The sequence below is a fragment of the Trichomycterus rosablanca genome, chromosome 24 (genome assembly GCF_030014385.1).
Source record: "Trichomycterus rosablanca isolate fTriRos1 chromosome 24, fTriRos1.hap1, whole genome shotgun sequence".
Classification (NCBI taxonomy): Eukaryota; Metazoa; Chordata; class Actinopteri; order Siluriformes; family Trichomycteridae; genus Trichomycterus; species Trichomycterus rosablanca.
This window is the reverse complement of record NC_086011.1, coordinates 2386364-2404002: the sequence shown is the minus strand read 5'-3', so window position 1 is coordinate 2404002 and position 17639 is coordinate 2386364. Positions and strand designations below refer to the sequence as shown.

General features: G+C 37.8%; 2 protein-coding genes across 2 annotated transcripts; one reads left to right on the top strand and one right to left on the bottom strand.

Annotated features, from left to right (window-relative positions):
• On the bottom strand, window positions 1-7807 carry LOC134302099 (deoxyribonuclease gamma-like). The gene is made up of 10 exons (XM_062987133.1): window positions 7786-7807; window positions 4601-4686; window positions 3788-3876; window positions 3613-3699; window positions 3219-3331; window positions 2620-2732; window positions 1938-2095; window positions 1453-1549; window positions 182-248; window positions 1-89 (listed from the first exon to the last, which is right to left on the bottom strand). Exons 2-9 carry the CDS (start codon window positions 4679-4681, stop codon window positions 183-185), a joined length of 804 nt encoding a protein of 267 aa, XP_062843203.1. The 5' UTR covers window positions 4682-4686; window positions 7786-7807; the 3' UTR covers window positions 1-89; window position 182.
• Window positions 7808-10544: 2737 nt separating this feature from the next.
• On the top strand, window positions 10545-17599 carry LOC134301720 (deoxyribonuclease gamma-like). The gene is made up of 9 exons (XM_062986561.1): window positions 10545-10615; window positions 11937-12026; window positions 12933-13027; window positions 13134-13220; window positions 14009-14121; window positions 15330-15442; window positions 15768-15925; window positions 16406-16502; window positions 17228-17599. The coding sequence occupies exons 2-9, from the start codon at window positions 11946-11948 to the stop codon at window positions 17324-17326; spliced, it is 843 nt and encodes a 280-aa protein (XP_062842631.1). The 5' UTR covers window positions 10545-10615; window positions 11937-11945; the 3' UTR covers window positions 17327-17599.
• The last annotated feature ends 40 nt before the right edge of the window (window positions 17600-17639 follow it).

Below are 17639 nucleotides of genomic sequence, written 5' to 3'. Positions count from 1 at the left end.
TACAGTTTTAGTTCATTGTTTAGGGCAGGTCCAGCTCCTCTCCCGGTCTTCCTTCTTCCTTTGCTGTTTTTCCCCGTGTTTCTCCACACCTAAAACAAATTTATAGTTTAAAGTGGCTGTGTGATGTAATAAATAGGTCATCTGTGATTAACAGGATGTACAAAATAATCGTGTTGCTTACTTTATTTGCTGCCTTTGACTTCTTTCAGTTGCACCTCCACTGGATAGTGGTCACTTACTTTTAGTGCCTGTAGAAAGTGTTTTTATTAGTGTCAGAGGTTAGATTCCTATATCAAAGTTTTTAGAACATCTCAGACCGAGAGGTCAGGGTCAGCCCTGACTAAAAGGCATATTTGGTGCAGCTGGGAGGTAGGGCGTCCTGGGCCCCAGAAGGCAATACCTTACTGACTGTCACTTGATATGCTACTGAAAAGAACTGGTGATAGATGGTTTGTTTTTGAGCCCAATAAATAATTTGGGTTGAATAATTTAATTCCATATTCTTAATTAGGGAAGAACAGGATTCTGGATGAAGGCTTTTGGTCACTCATAATTCATGAAGTCATAATAATCAGTGTAATGTGCATCATCAAGGATTTTAACTTGTACTGAAAGATTGAGATCTGTGGCTTAGTGATCTATTGTGCAATCCCATCAGCCTGCTGGGTGTCTACACAGACAAGACTGGCTATGTCTGGGGAAGGGACGGTCAAAGTTCTGTGATAGACTGACACCCTGTACAGGATGTTCCTGCCTTGTGCACAGCATTACCCTGACTCAGGGCAAGAAAATCGACTGTTTTAATTCATGTAGAAACACACAGGGTCACTAATCCATCAGGACTGCAGGTGGCGCAGTGATAAAGAACGCTAGACCACTACTTCTGAGTTTTGAGAATCCAAGGCTCGAATCTTTGATTGGTGCTTTTAGCAGGTCGGGCGTCTGAATGGACCTGATTGGCTTATGTCTGAAGGGGGGTGGCCGAAACAGACTTGCCAATGGGTGGCTCACATGTAAGTGCGCTCTCAGTGCTGGTCCAAAGCCCAGATAAAAAAGGAGGGTTGTGTCAGGAGGGGCATCCACCATGATACAATGTAAACGAGCTCTAATCAATGGATTTATTTTAAATAACATCATGGTGGGTCCATCACCTCCCAGAAACACTGGACTGAAGGTTTGCTCTTGCCTATAAAGAGCAGAACCAATCAGCATCCAGCTTTTGCCCACAAATATCTTACATAGTTCTTTCCATATGCAGGAGGGAGTTTTTAGGGAGTTTTGCTGCAATGCCAGTCAAAAATCAATCTTTGCTCAAAATCAAAAAGCTTTTAGTCTTTCAGCAATCAAACGAAAGGCGACTGAGGAGTATAATGTACCTAATTAAGTGCCAACTGGTTTATAATTGTGAAAGTAAATGACACATGCAGTAATTTAAAGGTAATAAGTGCTTACTTCAGCTTCTGTCAGTCCAAACTCCTGCGGGAAGTTGAAAGGTTTGGCCGAGTTTGGTTCTATGACATCGAGCATGTGCTTTCCATACACCACGATCCTGAAGTGAAACAAACATAATGCACATGAATCTTATACCCAGAGCAACAAATAACAGCTCTGAATCCAATTTAGTTTTAATATTCAAGTTTAGTTTTACATTAGAGAGAAAAATGCTATGTATTAACACCAATAATGTCATCATTTTCATAAATAGTTTTTTGAACCACTTAATTCTCATCATGGTGGGCACAGTGCCCAGAAACACTGGACGTAAGTGAGAATATGCTGCTGTGTGTCACCCGCTGTGCCACAGTGCTCTCAGCTCTCTGGTTAAATTACATACAATCTTTTGTCTTTTTTGTACAGTTACAGCGTAACTTCATAATAAATCACTGCTTTTTGTTGTCGTATTAAGACTCGATTTGCATTGTGTATGTTGGACAAACCTGTCATAGGTGTGGTCATTCTTCTTGCTTGTGGTTGTGTCCACCTTATCACTAATCAGCCAGTGGAAGTCTTTGTCAGTGAAGATGCGAATCGCCTTCATCTCTTTTTTGGACACGTAACTGCCATCTGCGTTGAAGTCTCCCAAGATCATGATATTCTGCGTATAATAAAAGAGATGGAAGATATTTATGTAGCTATATGTCGCCAGTCTTCAGTGACAATCCTAAATATCAGGCAGGAAAAAAGTTGTGCTATTTTAATATAAATTGCATTTATTTACCTCTTTATTAGATATATCTGTTTTGTTTGTGCATTTGTTTTTTGTCGACTTTCATCAACATTTCTCAATGAATAGATTCCAGGCAATTAGAAGTGAAGGTACAAGTGAAGCTCCAGTGGCAATCTAGCAGTGGAGAAGCTTGAACCAGTAGCCTTTGCTGTACCATAACCTCTGATCTACACCTACTATATTGATGAACTTTTGGATACACAAATACTGTCTGGTGATTTTATCTGGTTTTTATATATCTGTTAGCAATGGGTGTAACTAAAACACCTGAAATCAATATACATGTGGTCTTACTTAGATTTATGTTAAAGTGCATGAATTACAACTATATTATTATTATATTATAGTATTTAATCACAACCATTTGCACGTTAAAAGCAAATTTGACTTACATCAGTTTTCCATTTGTCTCTAACAGCCTGGACCACATCATACAGCTCGTCTACTTCCTTCTCTGAGTCTTCAGGCTTTGTATGGACAGGGACCAGCACCAGGTCTTTTACCACTGAAACCACACACACACACATACACACACACACAAATTATTATTACTAAACTAAAGTAAAGTAAAGGCAGGAACATGTCCTGGACAGGGTGTGTTCAACCCCTTAAGCATTCACTTACTCACAGTTGGGGGCAATTTAGCAAGCAAAACCTCACAAACGTTCCCTGAGGCGAGGAATAAAGCAGGTCCCCAGGACCCATCTTGCTTTGCCACACCTATTCTACCAGCTGAGGTGCTCATTAAGTAAAATGAGTTGAGTACTGGCATTTAGAATGTAGTTACTACATATATACTAAATGCACTATATGGACAAATATATTATTCTTATTTTTAAATTCATGAGTTTCAGCCACAACAAAGCTAAAAGCTCTATAAAGACATGAAGAAAAGCTCAGTTAAAGAAACTATAGTGGCTTTGGCTTGTGTCACTCCATTCAGATATCAGCATCAGTTAAGTACCTGTAACACTATTGCATCATCCAATACCTGTGTTAGGACACGAGAAACGCAGAATGTAGGGTTCTCTATCAAAGGCGTCCTCATCTCCAGGCTGATTGTCCTCATACTGGTAAGTGTCAATCACTTTCACCAGATCATCTCTGTCAAGACAAGGTAAACACAGAGAATCTATTATTAATCTATTAGTCGCAGCGTAGTAATTTATAATTAAAATACTAAATTTCTCTAAATGATAAGGGAAAATCTGTCAGCAAGGCTTCCCAGAAGAGTGGATGGTATTAAAGCTACAAAGAAAGGGTCAGGCGTCTCAATACTTTTGTCCATACAGTGTAGAAAATTTTCCTTTTTTGTGACAAGATGTTAAATACTACTTCATATAAAGTAAAATCTGATTGATGAGTTTTTCTCTAGCAGTGTTTACCTATAGAGGAACATAAACTGCTCCTTATAAACGGTCCTTCCCAGTCGTACGCTGAGCTTCATAGAGTAATGATGCTTAGGGTTTGCCCTGTCAAAACAAAACCAGATTCACTTTAGGTTCATATTCACCATTTTTAGTTATTTACAAAAAATCTAATTAGAATCATAGTCTGTACTTATTTAGCTCTTTGAGGAAGCTTTCGACCGCTTTCCCACTGGAATCCACCACCTCCAGGACAACAACGATATCATAACGTGAGATGATCTGTAACACAAACACAGCGTGATGAAAATCGTGTGTTTCACTTAGCTAAGGTACACCGATGTGGTAAATACATTCATTGATTATTTTATAAGCTGCACCTATCATACAGATGAACTTTGTGGGTATACAATTACTAACTGTTCCCATCTGTACACTTTGTCATCCACATGTACTACATCCATCAATTTAAAAGGATCCTCACTGAATAGATGTTATTTGGCTGAAGGAGAATTAATAATTGATAATAGATGATTATATGGCAGTGTATTGTCCTGGCATGAGCGTATCAGGTGCAGGAGTGTTGTTGGGATTTATAATTACTGTGTGTTAATCTTCCTCTAGTCTTTTAATTAGTGGATGATTTACATTTCTGGTTGGAGCGCTATCTACTCACTGCATTAACACTTGTGTTTAAAGATCCCAACAACACTGCTGCACCTGATACACTCATTCCAGTACAACACACATTACCATGTTATTATCTTGTTAGTGTCATGCAGTGCTGAGAAAGGTCCACCAATCACATAACCCCAGTTGTTCAGTGGGGTCCTGTCGGGGTCCCTCTCGAATAAACAACAGATGGGCTACAGTCAGTAACCGTATACCCATAAAGTTCATCTGTATGGAAAAAGTAGCTTATAAATGTACATACCAGATAGGTGTACCTACCGTGCTCGGTGAGTCTATATCACAGTGGTAATCAGTCAAATGTGTGCACGTTTACCTTAACTAGAGTTGAGAGAACTGCAGGATCAGACAGTTTCCTTTTCCCAAATTTCTGAATGTTAAACGAGGCAATTTTCATGATTCCTGCATGACAAAAAAAAAAAAATTGTTTATTACATTTACTGCTTTGTTTTGAGATCTGCAGATACTAAGACATCAACTCAAGGGTATCAACATCACAGAAACATACACACTGGTCAAAACAAAGTGTAACAGGTTGGACATTGTGGACAGAAGCAGAATGAACTTTGGGTTGTGGGTGGGACACAATACCTACAGTATATGGCCAAAAGTATTTGGATACCTGACCATCAGCTTGTTGAACATCCTGTTTCAAAAGCAAACAATATTAAAATAGAGTAACATCTATGTGATGTTTTCAGCTACAAGAACAGCCACTCTTTTGAGAAGGCGTCTCACAAGACTTTGAAATATGTCTGTGGGAATGTGTGCCCATTCAGTTAAAGGATGACTGATGTTGGTCAAGAAAGCCTCAGCTGATGTTCCGGTTCATTCCAAAGCTGTTTAGTGGGAGAGCTTGCATTGTGCACAGGAGCAAAGTCATGCTAGAACAGCAAAGAGCCTTCCCTAAACTGTTGCTGCAATGTTAGAAGCATATAATTTCCTTTATTTAATTGATTTATTACACCTGTTAGCAATTGTTGTGGCTAAAATACATGAATTAAAAAATTAGAAATGGTGTTCCAGTACTTTTGTATATAGTGTTGTTGTTTTCTGTGGGAGTTATCAGGAGCAGAAAGAAACAATAATAATGTTACAGTCCAATTTATTTATAAACGACATCAATATTAAAGTTTTGAGCATCACTCAATACTCAAAACTGATCTGAATACCAGCATACTTCTCTCTTACATTTACCACATTTAGCAGACACTTTTATCCAAAGCGACTTACAGTACTGTGACAGTATACAGTCTAAGCAATTGAGGGTTAAGGGCCTTGCTCATGGGCCCAACAGTGGCAACCTGGCAGTGGTGGGGCTTGAACCAACGACCTTTTGATTACTAGTCCAGTACTTTAACCATTGGATGGATCTGCCCTACCTAGTCATCAGTTTAAGTTAAATGTCAGACACAGTCATGGACAATTTAGTATCTCCAGTTCACCTCACTTGCATGTCTTTGCACTGTGGGAGGAAACCGGAGCTCCAGTAGGAAACCCACACAGACACGGGGAGAACATGCAAACTCCACACAGAAAGGACCCAGTCTGCTCCACCTGGGAATCGAACCCAGGACCTTCTTGCTGTGAGGTGTCAAATTCAAACCCTACCTGTCATGTTCTCTCTAAAGCCACCGCCCAAACAAACACGACCAGAACGACCCCTTTATGCTGATTGGTTAAATATTGCGTGATAACTCGGCTATCAGACACATTAGTGTCAAAAAATGACCGTTAATTTTGCATAATGGACGTTTTTCCAGATAAACCTTCACACAAACAGTGTCAGCGAGCCATGACGGGTTCCCTCTGATGAAAGAACACCAGAAACATTCTGAACAAATTGAGAACATTCTGATTTAAAATGCTTAAGACAGCAGAACATCAACATGGTATTACATGAGGTTAGTGATAACACTGCTGCAGTGCAGTGAGGGTTTGGATATTCAGTACCTGTAACAACAGTGAGGATAAAGTACATAGTGTGCAGTTACTGCTCGTTCAGGCTATTTGTTTCTATACCTGTGTGTGTGTGTGTGTGTGTATTACCATCCCCCTATTTAAAACAGTGTCCTGCGTTTCTGTATCAGACTAAACTGTTCACAAGCCAGCACTTGTAAAACAACAAGGTCTTGGTGGTGGAAAGCATATCTGGTTAACAGTGGAAAAACTGGTGTGACTGAAGGGGGTTCCAGCGCTCCTTTTAACTCTAATCTCTCTAATCATGTGTTCTTTCTAAGTGACGAGACGAGATTCTTATCATGAGTTTGTTAACCAATAGCAGCAAGTAAACTAATCTACAGGGAAGCAGGATTCCTAGGCAGCCTTGTTTTGAGATGATCACGAGGTGTCCAGACTTTTATGTTCGATTATTTTAAAGTTTTTCTCTATAATTTAGAGAATCAAATTACTCCTGATTTGCTTGATTTACAATGGAAACAATCTTTTATACATAAAATGTGATTAAGTTTGATGGAATGTACGTGATTGAATTGTATTATATTATTATGTATTTATCTGCAAAATAAATACAAAACTTAGTGACTGACCAGGAAGAAATGTTGATATAGAAACCCTTTTTAATCTGCATATATATGAAATACACAATGTGCATGCCAACAGTCTATCAAAATGCAGCACACACCTTACATATTCACTAAATAAGTCTATTTAGAGCAGAACCAAACCCAAGTCTTTAGGATCCATGAAGTCTTTAAGATTCATCAGTTCAAGTTTAATAATAAACATTTACTTGCACATCTTTGGACTGTGGGAGGAAACCGGAGCTCCCGGAGGAAACCCACGCAGACACGGGGAGAACATGCAAACTCCACACAGAAAGGCAGACCTTCTTGCAGGATAATATTTAAAAAAATTGTCAAATTGAAGACAACTGTTACTAGAATTAAAATGTGTAAGCACAGTTAGGTAATAAATAAGTTATAAAAATCTAATCAAAAATAAAGAAATCTTAAATTTGGATGGAAATTCACTTGTGAAAATTAAAGATTGTGAAATCTGGCCGCGAAAAGGTTTTTTGAAGCTGAATAATTCCAGGATTTAGCATTTTATGATCCTCTAGTAAAACAATTAAATGTGGGGCCTCAGTACTGAGAGTTATTCCACTTTTAAGGGCGTTTTCCTCACCTGCAGGCAGTTTAGCCACACTGAAACCATTAATTTAGGGTGGGAGCACTGATTAATGGCCCATTGAATTTACTTGATTACCCACAACCCTTCTTTATCATGTTAGTAATGCTCAGTTATAAAGGTTTGAGCAAAACTAGTGGAATTTCTAACATGACTGACTGAGAGATCTGCAACCTCACTGAGGAAAAAATGTTTGACCATTAACACTTAATAAAAACATAGTCTATAAAACTTGACCAAAGGCTGGTCAGAAGAGTGGAAACATTTCCTAAATCCTGCTCACCTTGAAAAAATGAAACAACAGAAGGAAACACACACAAGGTCCCGAAAGAACAATAATGCAACACTTACTTGCAAACTTCAAGGACACAGTTGAACTCCACAGGAAACAGCTCCACAGTTTACAACTCACTACTGCTGTGTGCCAAACAACCCCAAAACATCTTATACTGGCATCCTGCCATGTGATTGGCTAAATCAGTGATTGGTTCAGGCTGGAAACCGGCTAGACTGGGATTGGTTGAGCATCAAACCAGTGTACCAGAGACAAAACAAACAAAGCTGGTTCCTTCCAGTAGAGTTTTAGTGCTTTGGTGTAGAGCTGAGGAACACGAGTGAAGGTTTACATTAACATTAGAGCAGTGAAGAATAAATCCTCAAATACTCGTATTAAATTAATTCATCACTGCAGTTAGCAAATGTAGGTGTACTGCATACTAAAAAATGACAAGAATGGAAGAAATAAATTGTCTGTGTGTGCGGGGTCAATAAAAGAACGACAATATATAAAATTAAGAAATAAATAAATAAATTTATTTATTTATTAAGGAAAAAAAATAATGGGACAAAAGAAAAATAAGAACTTTGAAAAACACAATAAAAACCTTTAGAAACAAATAAAAAAGATTTTAAAAAATTAAATAAATAAATAAATGAAAAAAAGAAACAAAATTAAGGTGGGTTGTAAATAATACATACAAATTTATAAAGTATAGATAAAGAATAAATAAATAAAAAATAAATCAAAGAAGGCAGCAGATTAAAATAAGTGGAAATATAAAAAGCACGGAAGGATTGAAAAAAATTACTACTAAAAATAGCAAAGCAAGACAGAAGAATGGAATCAAAAAATGAATAAACTATAAATAATAATAATAACAACAACAACAATAATAGTAATAATAATAATAAACAAATATCATCCCATTTTTATTTTTTTATTTTGTTTTTTGTTCATGTTTTTATTCATGTACACCACTGTAACCACTTTGTCCTGATCAGGGTCGCTGTGGGACCGAAGCCTACTGAGAAAACATTCCAATTCATCCCAAATATGTTCAGTACACTTTAGGTCAGGACTTCCACACCAGATTCGTCAAACCATGTTTTTAACACATTTGCTTACATAAACTAGCAACAATCTGTTCAGTATATATATGTAAAGCTATAAATGCACACCTATAGGAAAGAACACTTTTGCCATAAAGTTAGAAACATACAGTTTATTTTTATTTAATTGATTAAATACACAAGTCAGCAATGAGCGTACACCTGCACTCAGTAATTAGGAGCGGCGCCTGATAATAATGTTACTGTCAGTCTTTTTTATTATGTTGCATATGACAGACAAAAGAAAGAAAACTAGAACACAATAGAGTTCTGACTTGTTAAAGCAGTTTTCATGTGAGGAACAAACCCAACCCTGGAATAAACAATGTAAACATATAATAATGTTTGAATCTGAGCCCACCTTTTGGTGAATAGCACAAAAAGACCCTGAGCCACAAATGCTCTTGCTTTCTAAACATTTTTCTCATGAATGAAAAACTCTTCAGACTGACTGTACCAGTAACGCCACAGCCTCAGGTGACACGATCCACGAGCCTAAACGTTTATATTTACAACTTATTGTGGTAATGTTCATGTCAAATATGACTCATTAAAAAATCCAGTGCCAAGAGTCATTTGTTGGCAACATCTGATGAAAATACCTGTAGGACATTAATTACAGGAGTCGTCTGATCCTGAATTAGATTTAATAGCACTGGTTATAATTGACAATGGTAGAGTCTGGATGTGTGAAAAGGACTGAACATGCTCGGGCAGGTACACATGGCGCTGAGTCAGAGTTTTGGTTATTGTTTACATAGAACTCTTGGTGAGTATTACACTATATGGACAAAAGTATTGGAACACCTCCTCTAATTATTGAATTATGTGTTTCAGCTACAACAGTTGCTAACAGGTGTAATAAATCTTACAGTTTGGGGAAGGACCTTTGCCTTTCCAGCTTATTATATTATGGGGCTTGAACCAGTGACCTTTTGATTACTAGTCCAGTACTTTAACCACTAGGCTACAACTGCCCTAAAGTCTCCTCTGTTACATTTACATTTGTGGCATTTAGCAGACGCTTTTATCCTAAGCAACTTACATTTGTGACTGAATACAGTTTAAGCAATTGAGGGTTAAGGGCCTTGCTCAGGGGCCCCAACAGTGGCAACTTGGCATGACCCCTGTGCACAAAGCAAGAACTATAAAAACATGAAGAAAAGCTTGGTTTAAAGAAACTCCAGCCTACAAAACAGCTTTGGAATGAACTGGAACATCAACTGAGGCTTTCTTGACCCACATCATTGCCCATTAATGCCCAGCTCTATAAATGCTATAAATCTTTTAACTGAATGTGCACAAATTCCCACAGACTTCAAAAAGCCTTTGCAGACGAGTGGCTGTTGTTATATCTGAAGGGATCACACAGAGGTCAGAATATATTAATGCCCAACAAGCTCATGGTCCGGTGTCCAAATAAATGTGATTCTAGTGCATTAATGAGACATATGATTGGACAAAATCACACACACACACACTTCTAGCTGTATAAGATACATGTTTTAAAGTTCTTTCGTGTTGAGTAGTGTTGTGACCCTGCAGGATGAGTTGTATGAAAGCTGTATAAATAGACCTTATTAACATTTTCTGTACATGTTCAGACAAACAAGCTGGCAAACAAAGACCGGCGGGAGTCCACGCCTACTAACCATGTTAAACAAAACCACTCAACACGTAACAGAGAAGGCGAGCCAACAGGCACGCAGATGCAGGAAGTAGTAATCTCTCTTCCCCCCAATCTGTCACATACCATTGAGATCCCATTCTGAAAGAGACTCACTGTACACCGGTAAGTGACATTTTATTTATACTTTAAGCTGTAATTGTGCAGAATTACTATATAATGTTCATTATTATAATGTTTTTAGTTTAGTTTAGTATGTGTGCAGGTTTAGGTAAAACCTCTGTGATTCATTAATGAGCTGCTAAAGTTTAACAGATGCAGTCTGGCTTCATGACCAATTTTCTCCAGTGTAAATAAACCTAAAGCACCTTTTGTTTAGAGTTTGTAGACATGTAAAAAAGTTCAGTTTCCTTTTCGACTAATATGAAACCCTGCGGTTAGAACTGTGACAGACATTATTTCCTGAGATCACATCTGTCAAACAACTCTTAAACACAGGATTTCTGCCAGCTGATGAAAACGCCTACTAAATTTTTTGATTTATGTGACTGTAAAATTGATCTTCTATTTAAGAAGAAATCTTAAATTAATAATAATAATAATAATAATAATCTCCTTCTGCTATTTTTGTAACATAAGCAGTTGCAGTCACCAGCAACCAGGATTCTTAATCTTAGGGTTGAAACCCTGCCTGAAGTGTCAAGGGAGATTTTTTAAACAAACCGTTAAAATGAAGTTATAGGCAGATAAATCTATTCTGTGGGATTTTTAAAATAAATAATAAAAATAATACATCCTGTAATTTAATTAAGTTTGGCTGCTTATTTAGTCTGACTTTCCTTTTTACACTTTAAAACATCAGCAACATACAACGTGATCGTTCTGTGCCAGGGTGCAACTTCTACAAACAATACTAATGAAATCAACTTGTTAGAAAGATTACTTTACATTTTTAAACATAAAAAACTGTAATTAATGCTTTGTAATAAGCACTTTATCTACAGTAAAGCTCATAGAGCCAGTAATGGGTCGTTATAATTGGGTCCATGACCAAAAAATGGTTGAGAACCCCTTTTTAAAACCCTGGATTTCCCAGCTTTATCTCCCAGTCTAGTTGTTTTTACTTTCACATTGTTTATGGAGGCAAACTTATAAACGTACTCACTTTAATTTAGACAATTAAAAGGTCTAAAAATAGGAAAAATAAATAAATAAAGAAAAGTTGCTTAGTAACATCAATGCATATTTAATATGCAGCATATATTACATGCATTTCACGTACTTTCTTATTTTGTTACGTGTCTTTATTCATTCATTTATATATTGTTTGTTTAAAAAGCGCTCTATCCTATTCAGGGTTGCGGTGGGTCTGATTGGCTACCCTCATGTCTTTGTACACGGGGAGAACATGCAAACTCCATATAGATAAGACCTGGACTGTCTCACAGCATAAAAATTGTTAACAATTGCTCTTCCCTTCCTACAGGCCTCCAGGATGAAGATCGCTTCCTTCAACATCCAACGTCTCGGACCGAATAAGTTGTCCGACAAGGGCATTGTGAAACACCTTATAAAGGTAACTAAACTACAGTACATTTATATTTCCCTTAAACTCTCAGGTTTAGATTAGTTTAGCAGGTCGATGCAAATGTGCATTTCTTGGGTAAATAATCAAATCCAACAGTTCAGTACAATTATAAACAAATGATCCAAAATACAGTCAAAACAGTTAACCTAACAACAATAAATCTCAAGCAAGAAAAACAAATAACCCAGAAAAACATGAATTACTAGTATTTGAGGTGTGGATGGAACTCATGATTCACACATATTGAAGGCCAAACCCGAGTAGTTGTCCTAGCAGGGGTGTGATAATGTTTCTGAATAATATTGCTTCCTTAGGCAGTGCCACAATGTGTTTTTATTATTTTAACAGTAAAAATTTCCAACAATTATTTACACAGAAGGGAAGGAAACTGTTTTGAAGATGCTGGCCAACTACTACTCCTACAATCCATTTAATAATGAATGCGTGCACACCTGCTTATTCACTGTATTATCCAGTTAACAAGTCAGGAGCCAAAAAAACATCATACAGAAACGGATAAAAAACTGCAAGATATTTTTTAGTTTAGAGTTTAAACACAATGGGCAAAAAAACATCTACAGCTCAGTATGCACAACCTAAACTTTGAGAAGGAGGGACTACATCAGCAGAAGACTACACGAAATGTCCGGATGTCAAACCGGAACAGTTTTTTTAAGATTACACAATGGTCTTTCGGTTCGCCTGTGGTCGCTGTAGCTTTAGATTTCTCTTCTTGGCTGACACAAACATGATGTGGCTGCTGGCTTTTCTGGATTGAGTAATTTTAAACATGTTTAACTACAAAAATATTTATAATAATAAATATAAAAAATTTATTTTAATGCATTAAACAACACAAGAGAAAATAACAAACAGTTCTGTATGTGTTTGTAGATTATATCCCGCTACAGCATAATAGTCATCCTTGAAGTAGTCGACAAGAAGGGAAAAGCCATGGACAAGTTCCTCACTGAACTGAACCTAACAGGGTCTGTAGTGTGCTTGTACACGTGCACTTATACACTATATGTATATTTGCTAGGTATTACTAGCAACTTACTTTATTATTAACCAGAATTACTGTTGATTTGACAGTGCTAACAAGAAACATCCGTACAAGATGGTCATGAGCTCCAGTCTGGGCCGGACACTTTACAAGGAACAGTTCGCCTGCCTCTACAGGTACGTCAAACTTCAATGTATGCATGTTCAAGTGGCACAGCGGTAAAACACTCTAGTACACTTGTGAGTTCGAATCTCAGCTCTGCTATCAGTTGACTGGGCGCCTATACAGACATAATTGACTTGCATAATTCATTATAACTGCTCCAATTATGACCTCTGCTGGTTGATTGATGGAATCTGCACAGAGACGGGGGATAATGGAGATCAGTGCATGACTCTCTGTGCGCGATACGGATCTCCATATGAACAAAACATAAATGTCTTCATTTGTTTATTTATTTAAGGTTATTTGAGAATGCATTGCCTTGTAAGTTCTCTTTGCTTTAAAAATGTATATGTATACAAAATAGCTCATATTTGTTCTAATTAATTGTCCAATTAAATATAAAACCACCCAGTTAGCATGTATAAAAAATAATGCTCCACAGATATAAAGTTGTTGTTTAGTGATTGAATGCATTTTAAATTGTTTTAGGGATTTGTAATTGTGAGATTCATGCAATTTCAACTCTATTTGCCATAAGTGATGCACAGAAAACAAAGCAATGCTAACTGACTTAGCTAATCAAATCATAACAGCATATCAAACTCTTTTCTGCCATGCTACTCGGAAGCAGCCATCACAAATTTCAGCAGTGTTATTATGAAGCTTCACCCCAAAATAAATAAATAAATAGTGCAACAAATTCTTTCTAAAAAATCTAAGATTTTAGTCAGAAAGAATAACAACAAATGTCACTGAGATTCTGACGGCACTGAAACGTATAATTATCTTTTTTTTCCAGGCCAGACCAGTTCAAGCTGGTTGAGACGTACCAATATGAAGACAACCAACAGGGAGATGAAGACGCCTTTTCACGAGAGCCCTTCATCCTGCGCTTCACCTCACCCAAAATAAGTAAAGATCGACTTCACAGTTCAGTCATTCTTTATAGTGTTTAGTCCTTAATACAGACCAGGATGTTCTGAGTTCAAAACTCAACTCTGCTAGAGTTAATCAGCCAACATGGTGCTCAAGTGGCACAGTCATGAAATATGTCTGAGGTGTTTGAAACCCTGAGATGGATCGGTGCTATGACAGGGTATTTCTGCATTGCACCCAGTGTTCCCCGGTGGAACCAGACTAGCTGTGACCAAGACCAGGAAAAAGCAGTTAATAAAATTGAATTAAAACGACACTTAAAGGTACAGTAACATTCAAAAGGTTTATTAGGCCGCTCAGGTGGCGCAGCGGTAAAACACGCTAGCACACCAGAGCTGACATTTCGAACTCGTCGGTTTGAAACTCAGCTCTGCCATCCGGTTGGGCTGGGCGGCTACATGAACAACGATTGGCTTGTTTATACGGGGTGAGAAGCCGGATAGGGACCTCATAACAGATGCAATTACGACCTCTGCTGGCAAAATAAAATAATAATAATAAAGTTTATTAGGTACTTTTTAAACAACACCACACACCATCCCTGTTCTAGGTGGAAAACGGCAGTTTTATTATTTATTTTTTATGTTAAAACCTATTATTTAGAAATACTTAAGTTATTTACGTAATCTTAAATAAATTTTCTTTTGCATTTATTGTAACTTAACCAGTTTTAGTTACCAGGCAATTAAGATCCCTAACCTTTGTGTTGAGACCCTGCCTGGGGTTATCTAAGATGCAGAGAGGGTCACAGGAGATAAAATGGCAGATATTGGCAGATAAATCTTCTTTATGTAGTTTATTTTTTAAATAATAAATTTTTGCATCCTGTAATTCAATTAGGTTTGCCTGCTTATTCAGTCTGACTTATCTTTTACACTTTTACACAGCAATATTAGTCACATAAAACGTGATGGTTCTGTGCTGGGATGCAACCTGAACAAACAATACTAATGAAATCAGATGTTAATAAGATTACTCTCTACAGCTCAGCACCTTCTGTGAGGAATAAATCTTTTTGTTATTTAAAGATCCTGAACTGGAGCCGGAGTGAACGGTTGTGGTATTTGTGACATTCTCAGATTACATGAAGTATGCTTCAAACTCGCCCTTACATGTTTCTCTCTCTCTCTCTCTGTGTGTGTGTGTGTGTGTGTGTGTGTGTGTGTGTGTGTGTGTGTTTGCAGCGGTGAAGGACCTGGTGTTGATCCCTGTCCACACGAAGCCAACAGACTCCGAGAAAGAGCTTGATGAGTTGTATGATGTGTGTATGGATGTAATGAAGAAATGGAAGACTGATGTGAGTGGTATTTCTTACACTAGGTCACCACATTGGAGACCCGGTTTGAGTATGTGTGGTAAAGCTATAGGTGGGAATCTGCCACTGGCTGGTGAAAAGAAGAACCCTGTGGCTTCTGACAACTCGACTCAAACTAAACATGTATTAATCAGACTAAATACATTTAACCTTGAGCTTTGGACTATCAATTAAAACTGTTGGGCCCTTGAGCAAGGTCCTAAACCCTCTCAGCTCCAGGGGCACCGCACAATGGCTGACCCTGCGTAAAAACTATTTTGTTGTACAGTACACATGTATATTTATATATATTTATATTTTCCCACAGAACATAATGATCCTGGGGGATTTTAACGCAGACGGCACGTACGTCTCCAAGAAAAAGATGAAGAAAATCAGGATCCGTGCTGATACAAATTTCCACTGGCTGATAGGGGATGAAGTAGACACCACAACCAGACAGTCCAACGACCACACATACGACAGGTAAGATGAGTCTAAATGACCAGACAATATACATTATACAATATACACAACATGGCCAAAAGTATGAGAGCATGTGATTCAAAAAGTATAGGCATTCTATAGCTTTTCACAACATTTTAGAGGATGTCTGTGGGAATTTGTGCCGAGTCAGTCAAAAGAGCATTTTGAGGTCACTGTTGCCACAAAGCTGGAGATATAAAGCATATATATTTTATACACCTGTTAGAAATGGGTGTGTCTCAAACACCTCATACTTTTGGGCTTGTGTATAACAGTTCACTCCTACTCATGCTTGTAATGTTTTATGACCGTTTGGAGGAGAGTTACTCTTTCATCTGGTGCATCATTAGCAGTTAAAAGCACTTATTATTCTGTGGAGATCCACCTTATGAAGGGTCACGTATGTGTTTTTCTTCTGCCTTGGGGGTCTTAGGTTTGTGCTTCCCATAAAATCTTTCACCACTCACACATTTTTTACAGGATTGTGGTCTACAAGGACGACATGTTGAACGCAGTAGTGCCGCGATCAGCCAAATCGTTTGACTTCCAGGCTGCCTACAAGATGACTGAGGAGATGGTGAGAAAAATCTAGCAGTTTGATTGTGAATATGGAGAATTCAGGTGTTTTAATGGGACATCACATAATATTTATGCAATATTGGTGATTGTGGACGAATAGGGAAAAAAGACTCATTAATTTTACAGCCCTGACAGGCTGTAACATGCAGAAATAAGGTGATGGATGCAAGCACTTACTCAACGCATTTATTAACGTTAATCCAGTAATAGTAGCCGCTCCTGTTAGTCACCACAGCCGATCATTCGTCCCCATCTTGCCCTGTCCTGAACATCCTGCTCTGTCACCCCAACCACCTCCATGTCCTCCCATACTGCATCCATAAACATCCTCTCCGCCTCATATGACTCTCATTCCTCCTCTGCACATGCTCAAACTTCTCAATTCTGCCTCCCTAACGTTGTCCTGTCTAATCAAGGCATTAGCAGAAGTGGTGAAGGAGTTCTGGAAGAACAGCTTGTTCCTCTGCTCATAAATAAAGCAAAAATAAAGCAACCCATGACTTGCGGCTTTCCTGAGTCAGAGTGGATGTGATGCATGCAGTGGAGAAGTTGCAAGGGGAATTGGGAGAAAAGGGGACACAATGGAAGAAAATGGGTTTAAAATGAAGGTTTAGGTCTATTCCTGATGCCTCATAGAACTGCATCCACCACATAAGTTAAAATCATGTCAATTTATTCCATTTGAATGCATTATGACGGTTCCAATGTTTATATTTTCACCAGGCTCTGAATATCAGTGATCATTACCCAGTGGAGGTGAATATGAAGACAAAGAGAGCAGCTAAAACCAAAGGAAAAGCGGTCAAACGCAAAGCAACATAGATCACAGCCCAGTGCACCAACATGCACCCCATGAAGGCACCACTCTGAATTTTACTGAATACTCTCTGTATAATAAGAAGGCTGAAAAACTAATGAAGAATTAATAATGTTTGATAACGTACGTTGTTTTTAAAGGGCAGCTTACAGACAAAGATCATGAAATTGAGGTGTAGCAGGTTTTACAGGTAATATGCATTATTAATAACATACAGTGAATAAAGGTGCACTTATTCTATTCATTGACTGCTGTTATGAAGTTGTTGTATGTTGTTTCTGATGTTGTTTAGTAAAAGTTAAAAGTTATATTGTTTAA

Excerpts from the sequence above, each read along its gene's own strand:
- LOC134301720 (XM_062986561.1), top strand. The coding sequence starts at position 11,946 with ATGAAGATCGCTTCCTTCAACATCCAACGTCTCGGACCGAATAAGTTG. Across the intron at positions 14,122-15,329 it reads CTTCACCTCACCCAAAATAA|CGGTGAAGGACCTGGTGTTG; the intron begins GTAAAGATCGAC and ends GTGTGTTTGCAG. Across the intron at positions 15,926-16,405 it reads AACGACCACACATACGACAG|GATTGTGGTCTACAAGGACG; the intron begins GTAAGATGAGTC and ends CATTTTTTACAG.
- LOC134302099 (XM_062987133.1), bottom strand. The coding sequence starts at position 4,681 with ATGAAAATTGCCTCGTTTAACATTCAGAAATTTGGGAAAAGGAAACTG. Across the intron at positions 3,332-3,612 it reads CAGTTTATGTTCCTCTATAG|AGATGATCTGGTGAAAGTGA; the intron begins GTAAACACTGCT and ends TTGTCTTGACAG. Across the intron at positions 249-1,452 it reads TTGGACTGACAGAAGCTGAA|GCACTAAAAGTAAGTGACCA; the intron begins GTAAGCACTTAT and ends CACTTTCTACAG.